This window comes from Glycine max, chromosome 11 (genome assembly GCF_000004515.6).
Source record: "Glycine max cultivar Williams 82 chromosome 11, Glycine_max_v4.0, whole genome shotgun sequence".
In the NCBI taxonomy this organism is placed as follows: Eukaryota; Viridiplantae; Streptophyta; class Magnoliopsida; order Fabales; family Fabaceae; genus Glycine; species Glycine max.
The window spans coordinates 14,486,709-14,506,092 of NC_038247.2; the positions used below are offsets into that span (position 1 = coordinate 14,486,709).

The following is a 19,384-nucleotide window of genomic DNA, read 5'->3' on the forward strand; positions in this document are numbered from 1 at the left end:
TTATATTATATAATTATAAGCTAATTAATTTTACTATATTCTTTTTAATAGGTCTTATGGAATATTGTCACAACATGATGAACAAGTTTAATTAGAGTTTTTATTGAGTGATTGGAATATTAACTTTAAGAATCATTATATTAGATGATTATTTTTGTAATGATTATTTATGACTTGAGTTTGGATAAACTAGTGTTATGTTTGTTTGTTTGTTTTTAATATTATGTATGAATATTTTTAATGTTATGTTTTATAAATTTAAGAATGCATTTTTAATTTATCTATCATAATTGTTTTGATTATTTTTTATGGATTGATTAACTTTATACACAAGTGTAGGTCGCGGGTATAAGTATTAGTATATCAACAAGTATGAGGGTGGAGATTAAAGTTGCCTTTGATGCTTATTTGGCTCCCTCAATCTGTCTGCAAAAAGTGAACTTTGTTGTCCATAATTTCATTCCGGGTAGCTCTCATTCTCATTTGCTTGGTTGAGATATGTTCTTACTGAATTTGGCAAGATTTGTTTATGGTGGTGTTCTTTCGTGAGTCTCTTCATGGACAGTGGGGGTACCAGCAAAGACACTGCAACGCTCAAATTAGAGATGCAAATGTATGCAAACGTCAATATGTGAGTAGGTTAAGGATTTGTATCTTTATCTTTTGATTAAGAGATAAAATTTTCCTCTTATCTTATTTGAATCTCTCCGATATTTAGTATCTGAGTAGGTTACTTGACGGATCGACCTCTGAGTAAAGTGATTTTCTGAGTTCGAGTAGAACATGATATTATTACCGAGAGTAAAGGTGGGCTTGGTATCATGAAGTGTAGGGCAAGTAATATTGCCCTTCTCGGCAAGCACATTTGGGCCCTCATTAAATGATGCGGATAAATTTTAGGTTCGACTGCTATCTTAAAAGTACTTGAAAGATAATCACTTTTTGCATGTTCCTTATCAAGGGGGCTCTTCAAACATCTGGGCATCCCTTCATAAATCTCTTTCATTTATCAAAGATAGTTTCAAATTCAGAATTGGTAGAGGTAACGTCTCCTTTTGGTACGATAACTGGCTGGATGAAGGTCCTTTAAGGGAGCATGTAAATTCTATCAATGAAAATTCTTGTTAAGCTCGCGAGCCAAATATTCAAAATTCTTGTGAGAAAGTTTGGTCCTGGGTTTGGGAAGCAAATTTACCTGAGAGTGTTAAACACTTGCGTTTCTTTCAAGGCTAGATTTTTTAGTCCTAGGAATACAATAGAGAAAAAAATAATCACACATTTGTTACATAGTAATAAAATAATTAATGCTGGATATATTTTTTACCAATATTTAACCTCGGGGGAAGAGACTTATATTTACTTCAATGTGGAATTCAAATGGAAAGTACATTGCTTTATATTGTAGCTTAGGTGTGATTTCGTCTCTTTGGTTTTAATTGCTCCTATTTATTCTTTATAATTTCTTAATTATTAAACTAAAATCCCTAGCCTCATATCTCGTCCAACACTTTAATTTCCTTTCTGATCGATTAAAAAAACATATTTTGTTCAACAATTAACGATAATATACTAAAGGTAAGTGTATAACATTGATTCGGATAGATTAACAAAGAAAAAAAAGATAAATAAATAACTAAATAAAATAAAAACTTAATGTATAAAATAAATATAGCAATTTTTTTTGTTTAAATAAAAAAAACACTTTTCTTTGTTAATCAATTCCCACAAATTAGTTTCATACATTCAAACACACCACTGTTATATTCTAATGAATTACTATATGAAATATAGGGTAAAAACGTAATTTTAATATTTAGGATATTATGAGAATCAAATATGAACAATTATAATTGTGTAGACCAAATTCATCCATTAATTAAAACACGGGGATTCAAAAGAGTAATTAATTTCCATATTTATTACTTATTATTATAAATAAAAAAAATTTAAAAAGTGCATGATTCTTAATCAACAGCTGTAATAAACTACCTCATTCAGAAAAAAAAACTATAATAAACTACTCATTCAAAGTTGATTCAATTAGTAAGAAACAAATTTATATCTCATAACTAGATGAGTTCAATTTTAGCTATCAATTGATGAATGTGAAGGTAAAATTGATATTTATTCTCATAAAAAATATATTTAAGATTAACTATTTTATTACTTTGTAACAAGCACCAGCTTATTTTTTTTTCTCTTCTATATTTCTGGGACAAAAAAATCTACCAGAAAAACAACTGCCCCTAAGTCAACAATTAACGATAATATACTGAAGGTATAACATTGATTTGGATAGATTGACAAACAACCCTAAAAAGAAGAATAGATTAACAAAGAAAAAAGATAAATAAATAATTAAATAAAAAACTTAATGTATAAAATAAATATAAAAAAACTTTTTTTTATTTTTTAAATGAAAACACTTTTCTTTGTTAATCAATTCCCACAAATTAGTTTCATACATTCAAACACACCACTGTTATATTCTCATGAATTACTAGATGAAATATAGGGTAAAATCCTAATTTAAATATTTAGGAAATTATGAGAATAAAAAATATGAACGATTATAATTGTGTAGACCAAATTCGCCCATTAATTAAAACCCATGGATTCAAAAGAGTAATTAATTTCCATATTTATTACTTATTATTATAAATAAAAATTTAAAAGCAAACAACTCATGATTCTTAATCAACAGCTGTAATAAAATACCTCATTTTTTGAAAAAAAGTTGTACTCACCCAGTACCAAAATAATAATTGTTTTAGTTTGTTTTTTTTCGATAATAATTGTCTTAAGTTATTTTACACGGATTAAATAATAAACATATGATTTTTTTTTACAAAATTAACCTTATATTAATATTAATTTATTTATATATTTTTTTGTTTACGGTTAATATTTTAAAAAATATAAGTGAGAAAAGTATAACTAATGTTAGGTTAAAAAATAAAAATAACAATTAATTTATGATGTTTTTTTTTCTTACACATAGGTAATAAATTACCTTGTGGCAAAGGAAAGTAAAAAAAAAAAAGGAATGAATGTAGCCAAATATCTAATCCAAATACGCGATTTTAATATTATGCCAACAAAGCAAAGAGTTGACTTATTTAGGTGACAATTTTTACGACTAAAATATGGCACCGAATATTTGGCTCCTCGTATCCTCGTCCATTTATGCGTGTCTTCCCCCAACGAAACCAACGAGGAAGCAAGGGGGATCTTGAATTCTGCGCTTAACGCTTCGAATCTTTGAATTCATTCAAAGATCTCCCTCTACGCATATCAGGCACGTCGTTTTCTTTGTTTCTCGCATGAAGAAAAAAAGAGTTTGTTGTTAATTCCTCTGTTTGTTTGTTATTGTTGTCTGAATGTGAATAATTGGGGTTGTTGCAGGGCACTATGGCTGCCACGGTGAAACAAATGTCTTTGATCGTGTCACTGTTGGGTGTGGTGTCCTTCATTTTGGGAGTTGTTGCTGAAAACAAGAAGGTAATGTAATGATGCCCCAAATATGTTGAATTCTGAACTATAGTATATTCTATGGCAAATTCACAAAGTTTTAAATTGCAATTGTGATTGTGGAAAGAAGTAGAGAACCAAAACCATATTGCAGAAAATTGATGTGGTGATTGTGGTCATGATTGTGGGTTCTGGAGACTTATACAACATTAATAATATTGCAGCCACAATTACAGTTACATACTGCAATATGAAGCCTTCATCAATTTTTTATGTATGGAAATTGTTAGGACAAAACTTAGATATAGCCTTGTGCGTGCGTGTACATACACAGACATAAAAATAATTTTGTTGTTTTGTTACAGCCTGTGGCTGGAACACCCGTGCCTGGTTCGGATGGTATCTCTGTCACCTGCAAGTACCCAGCCGATCCAACTGTTGCATTGGGGTATCTTTCTACAGCATTTCTTGTTGCATCCACTGTGATTGGGTATATGTCTTTGTTTTACCCTTACAAAGGAAAGTCTATTCCACAAGGGATTCTGTTTAAGCACACCACTTTCACAGTGTTCTTCAACATTTCTTTGTAAGTACTGTTACCTTATAAGCACTCTGTTTACCAATTTTCATGACTAAATTTTCAGGTACTAAATTATAACGTGTGATACTTCTTTTTAAGTGTTTTTCCCCTTGTTCATGGAAATGGAATATTCAAAGATAGATATACTGATTGTACTAGGAGTTGATTCTTGGGGTGTTGTTTGATACTACTATTAAATTTCTGGATCTTATTCTCCACTATGAAAGGGTTTAGCTATTTTGATTTATATAAGCAATTCTCAGTAATATTTTAACATACTTTTTTTTTGTGTGCCATAGATATTGGCTTTTGGATTTTTCTGCCTACTTCGATTACTGTGATTCAATATACCATCTAGGCATTTTGCTTTTTTAAAAATGGGTATCCATTTGGTCAATGTAAATGCAAAATACTTGTGTGTTGGTCCAAGTAGAATACACCTACTTTGTGGACATGATAAATGTAGAATGGTAATAGACGAACTTCTTTTCATAAACAGCCATGAAAAAACTTTGCAAAAGATTATACTGTGGATCATAATGGCATCATTAGTTGCACTTGATGTTGGAAACTAACCTGTACTGCCTGGAAAAAAAAGCATAGGTAATATGGTTTTGACTTTTGATTAATGTTACTTCAAAATGCGATGACTATGAGTGTTTTTTTTTTTTGTGCACAATAGTCACACTGAGGTTTGAACCTAGGACCTCATGTATGGGTACTAAAAGTTTGTCATGTCTATTATAAATGACTTTTCTTCTGTGCAATGGTGTCTTCACTTAGGTTCACCGCTGGATTAGCTGCAGCTATGCTGTTATGGCCAACAATCACAGAACACATTCACCTGACACGCAATGTGCACCAGAATCTCAGCTATGAATGCCCTACAGCCAAAACTGGTCTCCTCGGAGGCGGCGCCTTTCTATCCCTTGATTCATCTCTCCTTTGGTTGATTGCCCTTATGTTAGCTGGCAATGCTCGTGAGGATTTCTTTGGAGAAGAAGAAGATGGTGACAAGGGTGAATTTGGTGCAGCCTCCTCTGATGCTTATTATGATGCCGATTCAGGACTGAAGGGTAGTGCCTGAAGTGTGCTGCAGAGTAGAAATAAGTGTTGCATCTGGTATTTCTGTAGTTCCCTTTTAATCATGCCCAACAATTCCGTGAAATATTGAATGTATATATATATTTTTAACGGTTGTTCTCGGTGAACATTTGTTGTGTGCTTAAGCACTAGTACTGCAGGAAAAAAAAAGCAGAAAAAAAACATAGTTGTTTAGAAAATGGATTCCTTGTCAGTAAGTCTCTTATTTTATTCTTTGAATTTTACACAAATTTATTTCAGGGCTACCTTGTGATGGCGTGGATCTTTTTGCCCCCTTTTTTTTTTTTTGTAGTTTTAAGGTGACTGGGGTTGACTGCGACAATCACTGGATCACATAAGTTCTGTAGGCTAATTAATTATGATGGAGATTCTATTCTAGTATTTTCATACATTTATTTATTTATAGCTTACTACGGTTATTATGTTGAAATTAACTTTAATCCAGAATATACCGTGCAAATTTTGTTCTTGTACAGATATGCGTACTTGATTTTAGCTAAAAGGAGGTAGAGACATAAAATATGGTAAGACTTTTGAGGAGATTTGACTAGCTTGTAAATAAGATAAGATTGTCCAGTATACGTTTTGTTTGAGTAGTAATGGAAAATAATTTAGCTTATAAGTTATTTTTTTTTTCTTTTCAATTTTATCTTTATTATTTTATTTGAAATTTCATTTTATCCTTTTATTCAATTTAAATTTTATTTTATTTTTTTTTGTTATTATTACATTGACAATTAACTCACCAATTATCATTATTACATTGCTTCTTAAAGTTATAATTTTTTTGAATTATATCAATTTTACAATTATTTGATGAATTATTTTATATTTTTTCTAAAATTATATGATTTAATATGTTTCCTCACATGATTTTTATTTTACAGATCTAATTCTTAAAAGAGAAAATTTTATGTTTTGTTAACTAAATCCTGTGCACAATATAATATTTTGTTACATCATTTGATATTTATTAGTTAACTTTTAGTTTTTGAACTCTTAGCTTATGTGCTTTCTGATTTCAACTAGTTTATAAGTTAGTTTTATCATAACTTAAAGTGTATGACAATGATAAAAAGGATAGAAAAAAATAAGCATCGGACTATGCTAGCAGTTTGTGGGATAGTGTATTAATAGCATTATGAATTTATGGGTAATATACAATTTGAGAAAGAAGGCTGGCATATGACGTTTTTGGGTTTATTATTGCGCACTCGACATTGTTATTGTCTTTTATTCAGCAAAAAAAAAAAAAACATTGTTATTGTCTTCATTTTTTAAGAAAGTGTTATTGTCAAAGATAGATTTTCAATTCCTACGATGAGTTAGGTACTGTTTCAATTCTTACAAGATACAAATAATGATTTACTCTTAACGCTATGGCTACCATCAATGTTGGAGCTAGAGTTTTTGTTGGAGGGCTAAACACATAAAATGTAATTAAGTAAGTTTTATAGTGTATGGGTATTCAGGCTTGGTCAAATACTTAAATATATTTTTTGTCATCTTTAAAATATTAAAGTATAATTTTTCTTTAGAAGTAATTAAGTAATTAGTTAGGTTGAATATTTAAATACTCCTAACATCTTACACAATAAGATGTCTTTTTTTTTAAAAGGTAATCAGGTGTTTAACTAGGTCAAACACCTACGTATTCTCAAAATCTTCAAGATGTTTCTTTCTTTTAAAGGTATTTGGATACTCGATTAGATCAAACACCTGAATACTCTCAACATCTTGCACAAAAAGATGATCCTTTCATTTAAAGGTACTTAACTAAGTCGAACACCTAAATACTTTCAATACCTTACATAATTACCTTAATAACATAATATTAAGGGATGACTTAAAACCCCTACAATGATTAGAAGTACATTATCTAATAAGGTTAAATGATACACAAGGGCCTATAGATTCAAAATCCATTAAGGTATATATAAATAGTTACAAGAATATCGAAATAAAACAATGTTTATATCATTTAATACTATCATTTATTGTTTTCGATTGAGATCTTACTTTAGTATCATAATATCTTTTGTAAATACCTCACCCTTCAAATTGACGAGTACTAGATAGTGAAGAAAGAAGATCATCCAAGAAAGAAAATAAGGAAAAAAGTTACTTATTTATCTCTATGTACTTATGCTGGTACAAGTTTTTATTTTATAATGTTTTTATTTTATAATATTATATTGTAAAAAAAGTTATAAAAAAAACACACAAGTTATATATTGCGGGAAATTTGTCAAATTAAATGAATTTTAATAAAAAAATTCATTTTTCATCATAATATTTTAGCTAAATTACAATTTTGAATTTCTAATTTCTTAAATTTATGATTTTAATCCTTTTGATTTTTAATTGAAACATTTGATTTCTTTACTTTTATAAATTTACCATTTTGATTCATTTGTTAAATTATTAACTAGTAATTAAATGAGTTTTTAATTTAATTATAAATTAATTAAAGCCCATTAATTATTAAAAAATTAATCAGATATTAAAATATATTTTTATAAGAAATATTTTCTATTATATTTTTATCCTTCTACCCTAAACCCTCACAGTCACGCCGTCACGCACGGTGCCACACTGCCACTGTCTTTCTTCTTTGTCCACTTTCACTGATTATTCCTCATATCTCGACTCTCGTATTGCCCTAAATCCAATTTGTTTTTTAATCTCTCTGCGACTTCTACGTATGCTTCTCTTTTCTCTCTCTAATGTGTGTTTGCTTACGGCTATGTCGTAAGGTCGAAGCTCCGTCATGTATCTTCTGTATCTTTTCTGAATATTTGACGCCAAACCATAGATGAAAGCACGTAACTAAATTCGATTTGTGTTTGCGCGCTTTTTAATTCTGCATTTCCAGTTTTTGTTCACAATTTATAGCAGAACGAAGGAACTTGTTTTGTCTGAGCAAAGCTTTTGGGGCTAGTTAATTGTATCTATCAATGGACTTTATTTATTTTATTTTTTTTATTTTACGTTGGAGACATGGTTTTAACTTACCGCAGAGCAACCGCAGCTGCCATCACAATTTAAGAGATAATATGTTGTTTAGGTCTTGGTAAAAGCATGGAGCCATTGATTTCAATTTCAGAATTGGAATCCTCATGTTAGTAGCTTGGATACCAATTCATTGTTATTAGTTAATTTATAATTAAAGTTTTTTTTAATAATTATGATTTTTAATTAATTTATAATTAAGTTAATAACTCTACTAATCATGGTTAGTTATCAATCTAACCAATAGAACGAAATCACCAATTTGTAAATTAGGGGATTGATGCGTGCTGCATTAACATGTTACATGTGATGGGATCTATTTAGCACACAAATTCATATTCAATTTTTTCCTCATGTATAATTGTTTTAGACCAACAATGATCCAATATTATATTTAATGAAACTGACGATAATAAACATTAGATTTATTTTATTTTTTGAATAATTTTATATCAAGACGATTTATTTTTTTACAATGGCAAATCAGAATCTAGTGTGCAACGTGTCTTCAGCATAATAATTATGTCTTTAGGAAAATATATGTGAAAAAAAAACACAAATAGTTAGTTATACTTATGTCAGTTTGTGTTCAGTCAAAAAAAAAAAAAACTATCAGTTTGTGTTTTCCTTTCCCACCTTTTGTCTGTTTTATCCGTAAAGAAACCCTATTTTACAATTTTGTTGATTTTTTCCCTCACTCTCTCTCTGTAGTCTGCCTACGTTCCGCTTCCTTTGCAATCAGAGCAAGTCCACGCTTTGAACCCGGTCGGGTCACACATGGCTACACCACCACAATGGGAATTTAGCTGGTATCTCTCTCTCTTTCTCTCTCTCTCTCTCTCTCTCTCTCTCTCTCTCTCTCTCTCTCTCTCTCTCTCTCTCTCTCTCTCTCTATATATATATATATATATATATATATATATATATATATATACATTACATACCTTTTCAACCAAGTTTTAACTTCTAGGTTTTTGCATTCTGTGAATGATGATGCAACACGTGTATCTCTCTCTTGATATTTGCATTGTTCCCGCTCCTACTGTTTCATAACTTATTCTTTTCTTCAAGTTCGTTGTTGTCGTTGTTATTATTATTGTTGTTGAGAATTTTGAGTGACTCTAATTTCTTATTTCCGGAGGATTTGGAATAAACCATCAATTTGGTCCCTCAACTATTATAATCTCTCCTTTTAAGTAATGAAATTTTATAAGTAGTCTTTAAAGTATTAAATATATATATATATATATATATATATATATATATATATATATATATATATATATATTTTACCAATGTTCAGGACTGGTTTGAAGGATTTTCCAATATTTAGAGGACTATTTAGCATGATGTAATACTTGGAGGATTACTTATATAATTTCTCTACTTTAGAGACTATGTAGAAGAGAGAGTAATACTTTAATGATGAAAATGTTTCAAGGATTTTTGTTAACATTTGAATTTGGTTTCTAAATTGCCCAAATATTGAGATCCTTCTTTTTTGTATGTCATCCAAAGAATCCTTGTTAAATTTAGGTAATAAAAGTGCTATATATATGTGTGTGTATTTGTATGTATGTATATACCATGCTGTTCCTTGAGATTTGACCATAGGATCTCAGGTAATGAAGACTCTTATTTCGCATTTTGGAGTATTCGCATTATGCTTTTGATTTCCGTTTTGGAACTGGTCTTATATTTTAGTAGTGAGATGGTATTTATTTAGAAATTGGTAACTTTAGTCATACCTCTCTTGATTACAGACAGGAATCACATTTAAGAAGCCTTTCTTTTCATGTCTTTATCTTATTTCGTTGCAAACTCATGGCTGATAATCTTGATCTGAACATGTAAAGGACAACATATATTTTATATGTAGTTATGTACCCTTTTGATTTTCCCAGCAGGATGTTTAGATGCTATTGGAATACAATAAGATGCATACTTTTAGAAGTGTAATAAATTGGAAATTGTAGAAGTCTGTTATCAAATGATTATCTTCTTAGGTGACAAGTTAATTGTGAGGATGTGAAATTAGAAGCTCTGATATATCTCATCTTGGCAGTGGTTCCCAGGTCATAAGTCACATTGCTGCCCAAATATATTTTCTTGCTTAAAATAAATTTAGCCAAGATTGTATAGATAACTTTTATGGTGCATTTTATTACATGTTTTGCTTGTTGAAATATAAAGATTAATAAGAATGGTGATATTGACACAGTAAGAAGATAAAAGTGGGAGAGCTTCTAGGACAGAAGATGGTAGTGACAAGGAACTATCTAGTGAAAAAAACTTTAAAGTCCGCTTTCATTCTAACTGTTTGAAAGTATGAGTGCATGATGAAACCAACTTTTGAAACTTATCTTAATTTGTGTTTTAAGTGCCCTTTTGCTAAAGAATTCCACAAAGATCAAATGAATACATGTCCATTGGTTTTAAACCTATAATGCAAATAAATGAACTAGAAATTTCAAAGTTTAGAATTCTTTATTACATGGCACAACGTGTAGGGTCCACGCCACCCTCCATGCTTCTGTTCACAACACCATATATTCCATCTGTCTTGTTAGCCCTTCCTTGTCCCTTTTTGACTCCTTTGAGGCAGGGCATTCATTCAATGTGTCTTTTTGTTGTTTGCCACTGCTTGTGGTCAGGGGTGGCCAAAAGAACCAAACTGCACTGAACTGCAAAAACAGTTTGCCTGAACCGAACCGAACTGAAAAACAGTTCAGGCGAACAAATATTTAAAAAAACATAAGGAAAGATGCAAGTCTAGATTGTAATATAAAAAGAAATAATTAAGAACCCAACTAGGATGCGAGGGGAGAAAAAAGTTCGTCAGACAGTAGAGACTAGGAAGCAATTGCAACCCCTGATCATGCAGGGAATACATAACTTTCAAATTAGAAAAAGTTGAAATGCACTTTAAATTTCACAAGTATAGTCAGTTTTTAGCAGTTTGGGTTATCAACAGTTCAGTTTTTAAAAACCAAACTGTATAACAATTTGGTTTAGTTTTTATTAAAAATAGTTCAGTTTTTTTTAGTTAAGTTTGGTGCAGTTCAACACCAGTTTAGTGAAGTTTGTGTTTTTTTTAACAGCACAAGAGCTGCTTCCTGGTTGAATAAAGTTGTTATTTTCTGTTACTGTCCAAGGCACACATAGGCCCAAGGTCAGTATACAAGAGAAGGAAGTATAGGGGCAATGCATCTAATCAGAATTAAGAGAGGGAGGGAGGCTCATGTGAGTTAGTGGGAAGGGACTTTACATGTGTGATATGTTAGGGGGGTTGGGACCTGGAACTAGATTTGGGAGAGGGGAGCACTCTTGAATTGCTCTTCTGGATACATATTTGAATTCATATACATTGGCTCTTGGATCAGTTGATCGAAACCCATACAAATATCGTTCTCTCATTCATTTTTCGTGTAGTCTTGGTACCTTACAACTGGTATTCAGTGTCCTTGATCCTATTAGTTTGTTATGGTCGTCACATGTGTTACAATGGAAACTAGGATGGAGAATATGGAACCGACAAATCAAATCCTGTTTGAATAAACAAAACCAAAGGAGAAATAATGAAATTCCCTACTGAGTCTTCCACTCACTTTTTTTTTCTTTTCTAATGTTTCAGAGCAAGGTTACTTCTCTCCTTGCTATTAGGCTTGAGCTTGAATTAGTCTGAACTGCATCTTAAACAATATGTCTATAATTTATGTATGCATTGTTTTGATAGTGTCTTTTCCTGTAACTTGAAGTGTATTTTTCATTGTTAGCTGTAGCTTTGCACTAGTGTAATAATATATATTTTGGTTATTCATTGCACTTGTGTTTTTTTTTTTTAAATGGTTCACATTTTGTACGTAGCTTTTCTTAGAGAATGTGGACAGATTTATAAAGGAGAAATTTATAGCTGATTCACAATATTAGGAAAGGAAAATATTTAAAAATTTGGTATGGCTTATACCTTAATAACCCTCCTGTTCGGTAAAACTTTAAATTCTCTACTAACAGATTAACAAAGATGTAATTTATTATTGACAAAAGATTTATTACAATTAACACTTGCATTTTTTTTATTTTTTTTTTGAGGGCGAGCCCTGGTGCAGCGGTAAAGTTGTGCCTTGGTGACTTGTTGGTCATGAGTTCGAATCTGGAAACAGCCTCTTTGCCTATGCAAGGGTAAGGCTGCGTACAACATCCCTCCCCCATACCTTCGCATAGCGAAGAGCCTCTGGGCAATGGGGTACGAAGTTTTTTTTAACACTTGCATTTTTTTTTGTGTGTGTAGTCTTTCCATATTTGTACTTCTTAGATTATAATATAATAAATGAATGCTGAGAGTAGTTTTGAATTTGCTCAGTTGCTTGGTATTTCTCAGTTTCTTTTTTTGGTTGTTGCATCTGACTTTGTTGTGTGTCCTAGTTCTTGGGCTACTAATGATATTATAGAATTAGGACTATGTAACTGATAGAACACCAGGTTGTATAAGTGTTATTCAATTCCATTAAGGCACTGAGCCGAAGTTCTTACCAAAAAAAACAGAGCCTGGGCTTCTCAGAGAATCATCTGATCTGGTGAATATATGTACATCAATTGTGTGCAAATTTGTTGAACTTGAAAGAATCACTACCATGAAAAAAGCTTGCTTCGAAAATGCTGAGGTTTTCCTTGTGTACTGAAATTAATACTAACAAATGTCTGTTGTTAAAAATGGAATGATAATTACAGTGACATGGAAATGTATTTTGGATCGGAGGAGAATGCTTCCATTGTGTATGCTGCCTTAGCAGTTGACAAAGAGGTGGTTGTCTGAAGACATGAGCTTTCCAATGCTTTACCAATCGTTTTCAACTAGTTTTAATGTAATTTTGTGCCTTGTGCAGTTACAGCCTGATAAAGTAAAACGACTTATGACAGTGTCTGATGGAAAGCTATCAGTGTGAGTATCTTTGGTATTAATAGTTGAAAGATTTTGTAAATGAGTTTATGTTCGGTTTAATAGAGTGCATCGTTTGCTGGTTAAATGTTATTTTGTTATTAGGAGTAAATTAGGATATTAGCATATAAAACACATTGTTTTGATAGCTCAAGTGAAGTTTTTATTGTTATCAATTTTGTCTATGAAATGCTGCTATCTAAAGATACCCGAGAGTCTGTATCATGTTTGGGTTGATTGCAATTGTTTTTTTCATGAAGACATTATGACAATGACTACAATTTTAAATATATCATGTGCAATATGAGCACTTTCTGTTAGTCATTAATTTTAGGCTGACTTTTATCTAAAAGGATTCATTTGCTGCTGTCATTAGTTAATTTAGCTTCAAGGACATGCTGAATGTTAAATCTTACTTCTCTCTCCTTTCAATCCTCTTCTTATTCAGGCACTTTGAGGCAACAGAAGCCAGATTTCTTCGGGCATCATTTAGTGCTTTTGTAGATGTCCTGACACTAGCCACCAAAACTATTGAAGAATTTGGTCAAGTAATGAAGTTGTGACGTCTCCTCATATATTGAATGTTGGATTGTTGAAGTGGACTATGACTTTTACTGTCTGAATGTACCCTTATTTGTTTCTTTCAAGTAGGAAAAGATTTTCACTTTGTTTTGAATTTGTATTACATGATGTTTCAAGGGTTTAATATGTAATGCTTAGTCACTCTAATAATCTTTTTCTACTACTATCTACTCTCAATTCCTGAATGCTAATTGTTGACATGACACAGACAAACATGACACTTGTTTTCTTATATTTAGAAATTTTTAATATATTGTATTTGTTTAAAGAAATATGTTTTTTTTAATGATTATATATATAAACCTAGTTTTTATTTAATAGGCTTCTAGTATTTTAGTCCATACAATCATCAACAGAATAAATATTTATTTAAATAACTAAAATTTATAATAAATAAATATTTATAAAAAAATAAATATTTATAAAAAGTATTAATTATATGATAATTAAAATGTGCAAGAAATAAATATTTTTGAACAAATAATCTATATTTTATATTTATTATAAACAATTTAAATTATTGATAATTTTTTTTAAAAATGTTAAAATTTAATTTATAAATAAAGATGAAAAAGATATAGGGAGAGAAAAGATATGTTAAGAAAAATTACTAAAAACGATTAATTCTAAATTCTAAAATTATTCATCATTATCAACCTTAGTCAGCATTAATATTGTTAAAATCGAGATCTTATCTAAAAAAAAGAGAAGAATAAAAACTTGTAACTCAGATCATAAGATCTTACGCTCCCTATCTAAAATACTTATATATTTTATATTACTGTTATTTTTTAATTTGTTATATCATATATTATGATTTTTTAGTTTATTATGTTATTTTTTTATTTTTAAATTATATTTTTAATATTTTTTATTATTGTTATCCTTTAGTTTATTATATTGTATATTATGTTTTACATAAAAAAGAACAACTTAGACATGACAAGAAAATCTATATTCGTGGGTACCCGTTTGAATCCGTTCCGACTTTGATGGGTAATATTCGAGTTGACCGGGTATGGGTTCGAGTTCGGATTTTTTCCGATAACCAAAAGTCGGGTACGAGTACGGGTATAGGATTACTAGATCCATTCCAATCCCGAACCCAAATCCACCCCGCCACTTAAAATCTTTAGAATTTTTGCATAATTTAATCAAAATGCATAGAATTTTTATTACTATTTAATTTTATTTTAGAATTTTTACATAATTTAATATTATTTTCTTAATTATTTTTGTAGACACACGCGCTATAATAAATTTATTGATATATAAGTAGTTAAAAATAAATGTTTAACAATCAATTTATTTTTTCTAAAATCAAATTTTTAATATTTTTTTACAAAAAAAAAAAAATATTTTTCTAATTTGAATCGTGTATGGGATGGGGTCGGGGATACTCGATACCCGATTGGTACGGGGATGAGCCAATAAACTTAAACCCGTCGGGTATGGGGTACGGGTATGAGAATATGTTGGAGAGTCGGGGTAACGGATTGAGGAGACAATACCCATATTCGTCCGCCCCATTGTCATGTCTAGAACAACAACAAAAAAGAGAGAAGAGAAGCTAAATTGGACTGAAATTGAGGTCCCGCAAATGAAATTAGAAAAAGAGAAAAGGAAGAAAAAACCCCTTGCTATATTCATTCTCTTTTTTCTAATTACACCCTGATTCTTCTTTTAAAAACTTAAATAACCTTCTTGTTTCAAATTATCTTTATTCCCTCAAAGTGGCACACACTCTCCCCTATCTTGTTTTGGTTTTCCTTTCTTCTTCACTTTCTTGGTTTTACTAATTTTATAACTTTATTCTCTTACCACAAATTAAGAAAAATGCTTACAAGTTTGAGATCTCCATCTCCATACATAGTTTGTACATATTGTATAATTTGGTTAGAGGTTTAAGAGATGGGATATAAAAGACATTAAAATGCTTTCTTTGTGTGTCATTTTGCTAAGATTATTGTCTTTTTGGATTTTGGAAATAGATGCAAAACATTCTTTTTATTAAATTTCGAAGAGTACTTTATAGAATTTTTTGACTTTCAAAAAGTACTTTCTGAAATACAAAATGTGGATTCTGGAAACTACTTTGAAAAATACAAAAATTTAAACATCATCCTAAAATGTACTTCTCATTTAATATAAAATTAAAAACACAATAAGTAAATGAGAAACAAAACTTAAAAAAAAAATTGTGATTTCTAAGAGAGTCTTAGTAAAAAGAAGTGTAAGAGATGGTCAGCTAGCATGTCTCAAAGAGGAGTAGATATAATAAAAACCAAAATAAATAAAAATAAATTTGGGCTCAATTCCCTTAAAGAGGAGTGGATATAGCAAAGCTTAGGACCATCGATTCATCAATCATCTTCTTTCCGAAGCCCTGAACGTGAACAAAAAATATCGACACCCTGTTTGTTCATAAAATCAAATTGCCCTATTCACAAATCAAGCACTTACGACCATTTCACCGACCAAAATCTTGATCTTAACGCCATCCTCTGTCTTTCCTCACGTTTTCTAGGTATAATTTTCAATTCTCTTTCTTTCTCAAACTCTCTTCTCTAAAATAAAAGTGATCTTGCTTAATTCCAAATCACCCTGTGAAAGACGTTCAACGCCATGATTATTGAATCCAAGAAACATAATTCCATGTTTTTTTTTTTAGCTAACGAATTGGATTAAATCCCCTTTATACAAATTCCATACTTCTGTTATTAGGTTTTCCTGGGTAGTAGTTAGTTTACTTGTTATGTGCAAGTGTACGGCAATGAATGTTGCAGATTAAATCTTTTTTTCTTACAATAAAAACCTAATTTCTTTGTTTCGTGCTTAAGTTGTTCAGTGCATCAGATGTGATTTTTTCTTTGGTATGATAACTTTAAGATCTCTAAATTAACTTTGACATTAGGGTTTCTAATCCTTTCGTTCTTTCTCATTGTTTTTTTTTTTTTCAGTTTTAATTTCAGTGGGTGTTGACATGTACAACGGAATAGGGTTACAGACCCCAAGAGGGTCGGGTACGAATGGGTACATTCAGAGCAATAAGTTTTTTGTGAAGCCGAAGATTTCGAAGGTTGCTGAGAACACGAAGGGGTTTGAGGCGGATCAGGGCACTGCTGGTGTTAGTAGAAAGCCCAACAAAGAGATCCTTGAGCATGACCGCAAGCGTCAGATTCAACTCAAGCTCACCATCCTTGAAGACAAGCTCATCGATCAGGGCTACACCGATGCGGAGATTGCTGAAAAGCTCGTGGAGGCTCGTCAAAATTTGGAAGCCGCCACTGCCTCCAAGGAAACAGATGGACCTGCGTCTGTGTCTGCATCAGATAAGAAGTAATTGATTTTGAATTTTGATGCTTCTGTTAGGGTTGTGAAATAATATTGTTTCAATTTGCACTTCTTTATTTTTGTGAATTGATGTGTGTGCCTTTGAGTCAAGTATCATGTGTTTGCATTCCTTATGTATCATATGTGTCTGCCATTTTAGTTACCCCTTATCTTTACTGTTGTTTTAGAAAACTTGATCTGAGAACAAAGAAAAAAAAATGTTACGTGGAGGATCACTTAAACTTTTGTTGTTGGACTCTATAAATTAAATAGAACTAAAGTGTAACAGAAAATTCAAATACTAACAATATTGTAATCTTAAAACAAACTGATAACATCCTTAAGTTTAGATGATAAGATCAATATCATTATATTTACCTCAGAAGCATCCTAAAGATTAGAATCATAGCTGACAAACTCCTATAAACTAAATTGTCTTTTCCTAGGCTTGGATTGGTCAACAAAGCTTGACTTTGTCTTTTCCTAGGCTTTTCCCCAATTCTGATAACCAACAAGGAAATATTTCTAATTTGGTGCATTGGGATGGAGAAGTTTGGGTGTGGGTTTTAAGTAAGTTGGAGAAGAGGGTGGTTTGATTGGGAAAGAAGCATGGTGGAAGAGTTGGAAGGTAGGTGAGCCATGTCACAACAAAGAGATCAAGTTGATAAGTGGATATGGAAGGGAAGTAACCCAGGGTTTTTTTTCAGTAAGTTCAGCATATGAGCAGTTGTATGATATCTTTAAAGGACCACAAGTTCAAGGCAACTTATCTCAGGTTTGGAGAATGAAGATCCCTCTGAAGGTTAATTTTTTTGTTTGGAGAGCTTTTCTGAGAAGATTACCTATGAGGCAAAACCCCTTGTTGAGGAATATTCAGTTGGGTGCATCAAATGTTTTCTGTCCTTTATGTAATTCTGGATCTGAATCTGTGAACCATATTCTGTTTTGTGCACAAAGGTTCTACAAATATGGCAGGTTTGTTACTCTTGGATTAATCTGAATTCTGTTCTACCGGAGGATCCTGCTATGCATTTTCTACAACATTGTTTAATCTGTACAAATAGAGAATTAGCTGATCTGTGGAATATTGTTTGGGCATCGGTCATGTGGAATATTTGGAAAAATAGGAACATTTGTGTTTTCAAGAATGGTGTTTTTGATAAGATGGAGGTGTTGCAACTTGCAAGATATTATGTTCTCTGCATAAGGTTGGAATCTTGGATAAAACAATTTACAACTTCGATTGAGTTTTCCTTTGTATAGTGGCAAATGAATCCTGGAGCTTGCATTCGACTGTGTTGAAGAGGCGTGGAGGAAGATTTCAATGATTTTGTTATATGGTTTACAATTAACGAGTGCACAGTTTATGGAATGACAGAAGTGGTTATTGTGTTATTTGGTGAGTCTGAATGTTGACATATGAAGTAGTGAGGCCAGAATCCAATGGGTAGGCGTGCTGACATTCATGGGGTTAGGGAAAATATCAGGCATGGCTCGGTCATCAAAGTTGGTATGAGGCTGGGATGATGAGGCTCTCTGTGTATTTACTAATCCCATTATGATTGTTATGATGAGCATATGGGAGACCACTGGCGGTGGGTCTTTTCTGAAAGGGGTGGCATTTATAGCATTTCACATTGAAGATGGTTAAATGCTGTAAATGTTAAGTTGGTTAGGTGTCAATATTTTGGTGGCATTTATTAACGTTGAATGTGTAGGAAAAGCCACAGGGTATTGCTTTTAATTATTGGTTAGATGTTTTTTGTGAGATTGTATCTTCCTCCATGCATATAATTGGTGTATATGCTAAAGATACGTTTCTCCTTCATTGGGGTAGTGGGTTATGAAAGCCTGATTGCTTTTTGAAACTGTTAGCTGTATTATTATGCACTTCTTGTGCTTGATATATTTATATTTATATATTATTTATTTGCTGAGCAAAAAAATAAAATATTAAGTTACAATTATTTGCTGAATTATTCTATGTTTTTTATAAAATTATGACCTAATTCGTTTCCTTGCATGATTTTTATTTTATCAATTCAATTTTTAAAAGCAAAAATTCCCCTTTTTGTTGAATAAACCCTATGCACAATTTAATGTCCTTTATGTAATTTGACATTTATCAGTTAATCTTACCAAACACTTTCAATTAAATCAGTTAGCTTATAAGCTTTGAGCTAGCTTCCAGCTTTTCAGCTCCTAGCTTATAAGCTAGTTTTACCAAACATAGCCTTATAAGCTAGTTTTACCAAACATAGCCTTATTTTAGAGGTTGGTGGTTGTTGATGGATGTTTTGGAGGCATGGATGCAAATATATGCACAGATTAATGTCATGCTAATTAATTGCCCTTTATCTGTA

At 31.2% G+C, this 19,384-nt stretch overlaps 3 protein-coding genes across 4 annotated transcripts in view; all 3 read left to right on the top strand.

Annotated features, from left to right (window-relative positions):
* Positions 1–3,144: 3,144 nt before the first annotated feature.
* Positions 3,145–5,334, top strand: LOC100811286 (uncharacterized). Its single transcript, XM_006590987.4, has 4 exons — positions 3,145–3,298; positions 3,406–3,501; positions 3,837–4,057; positions 4,835–5,334. The coding sequence occupies exons 2-4, from the start codon at positions 3,412–3,414 to the stop codon at positions 5,136–5,138; spliced, it is 615 nt and encodes a 204-aa protein (XP_006591050.1). The 5' UTR covers positions 3,145–3,298; positions 3,406–3,411; the 3' UTR covers positions 5,139–5,334.
* A 2,505-nt stretch (positions 5,335–7,839) lies between these two features.
* On the top strand, positions 7,840–13,835 carry LOC100811814 (uncharacterized). 2 transcript variants are annotated; one of them, XM_041006981.1, is made up of 5 exons: positions 7,840–7,857; positions 8,879–8,976; positions 12,899–12,971; positions 13,054–13,109; positions 13,555–13,835. In XM_041006981.1, the coding sequence occupies exons 2-5, from the start codon at positions 8,945–8,947 to the stop codon at positions 13,667–13,669; spliced, it is 276 nt and encodes a 91-aa protein (XP_040862915.1). In that variant the 5' UTR covers positions 7,840–7,857; positions 8,879–8,944; the 3' UTR covers positions 13,670–13,835. The 2 variants fall into 2 exon arrangements, with proteins under 2 accessions (XP_040862915.1, XP_040862914.1); XM_041006980.1 differs by lacking the exon at positions 7,840–7,857 and adding an exon at positions 12,260–12,349 and having other exon boundaries at positions 8,784–8,976.
* A 2,165-nt stretch (positions 13,836–16,000) lies between these two features.
* Positions 16,001–19,384, top strand: part of LOC100812351 (nipped-B-like protein B) — a 5,055-nt gene continuing 1,671 nt past the window's right edge. Inside the window, exons 1-5 of the mRNA XM_041006814.1 lie at positions 16,001–16,215; positions 16,649–17,027; positions 17,979–17,996; positions 18,086–18,229; positions 18,326–18,420. Coding sequence (XP_040862748.1) covers positions 16,672–17,027; positions 17,979–17,996; positions 18,086–18,229; positions 18,326–18,420 — 613 coding nt within the window. The 5' untranslated portion in view covers positions 16,001–16,215; positions 16,649–16,671. The remainder of the gene's footprint in view (positions 16,216–16,648; positions 17,028–17,978; positions 17,997–18,085; positions 18,230–18,325; positions 18,421–19,384) is intronic.

What these genes read in the sequence shown, in the direction of transcription:
- LOC100811286 (XM_006590987.4), top strand. Translation starts at nt 3,412, where the DNA reads ATGGCTGCCACGGTGAAACAAATGTCTTTGATCGTGTCACTGTTGGGT. An exon ending in TTGTTGCTGAAAACAAGAAG is followed by an intron (nt 3,502 to 3,836) that starts GTAATGTAATGA and finishes GTTTTGTTACAG; the next exon opens with CCTGTGGCTGGAACACCCGT. An exon ending in GTGTTCTTCAACATTTCTTT is followed by an intron (nt 4,058 to 4,834) that starts GTAAGTACTGTT and finishes GTCTTCACTTAG; the next exon opens with GTTCACCGCTGGATTAGCTG.
- LOC100811814 (XM_041006980.1), top strand. Translation starts at nt 8,945, where the DNA reads ATGGCTACACCACCACAATGGGAATTTAGCTG. An exon ending in CCACAATGGGAATTTAGCTG is followed by an intron (nt 8,977 to 12,259) that starts GTATCTCTCTCT and finishes TTTTTTTTTGAG; the next exon opens with GGCGAGCCCTGGTGCAGCGG. An exon ending in CCTTAGCAGTTGACAAAGAG is followed by an intron (nt 12,972 to 13,053) that starts GTGGTTGTCTGA and finishes TGCCTTGTGCAG; the next exon opens with TTACAGCCTGATAAAGTAAA.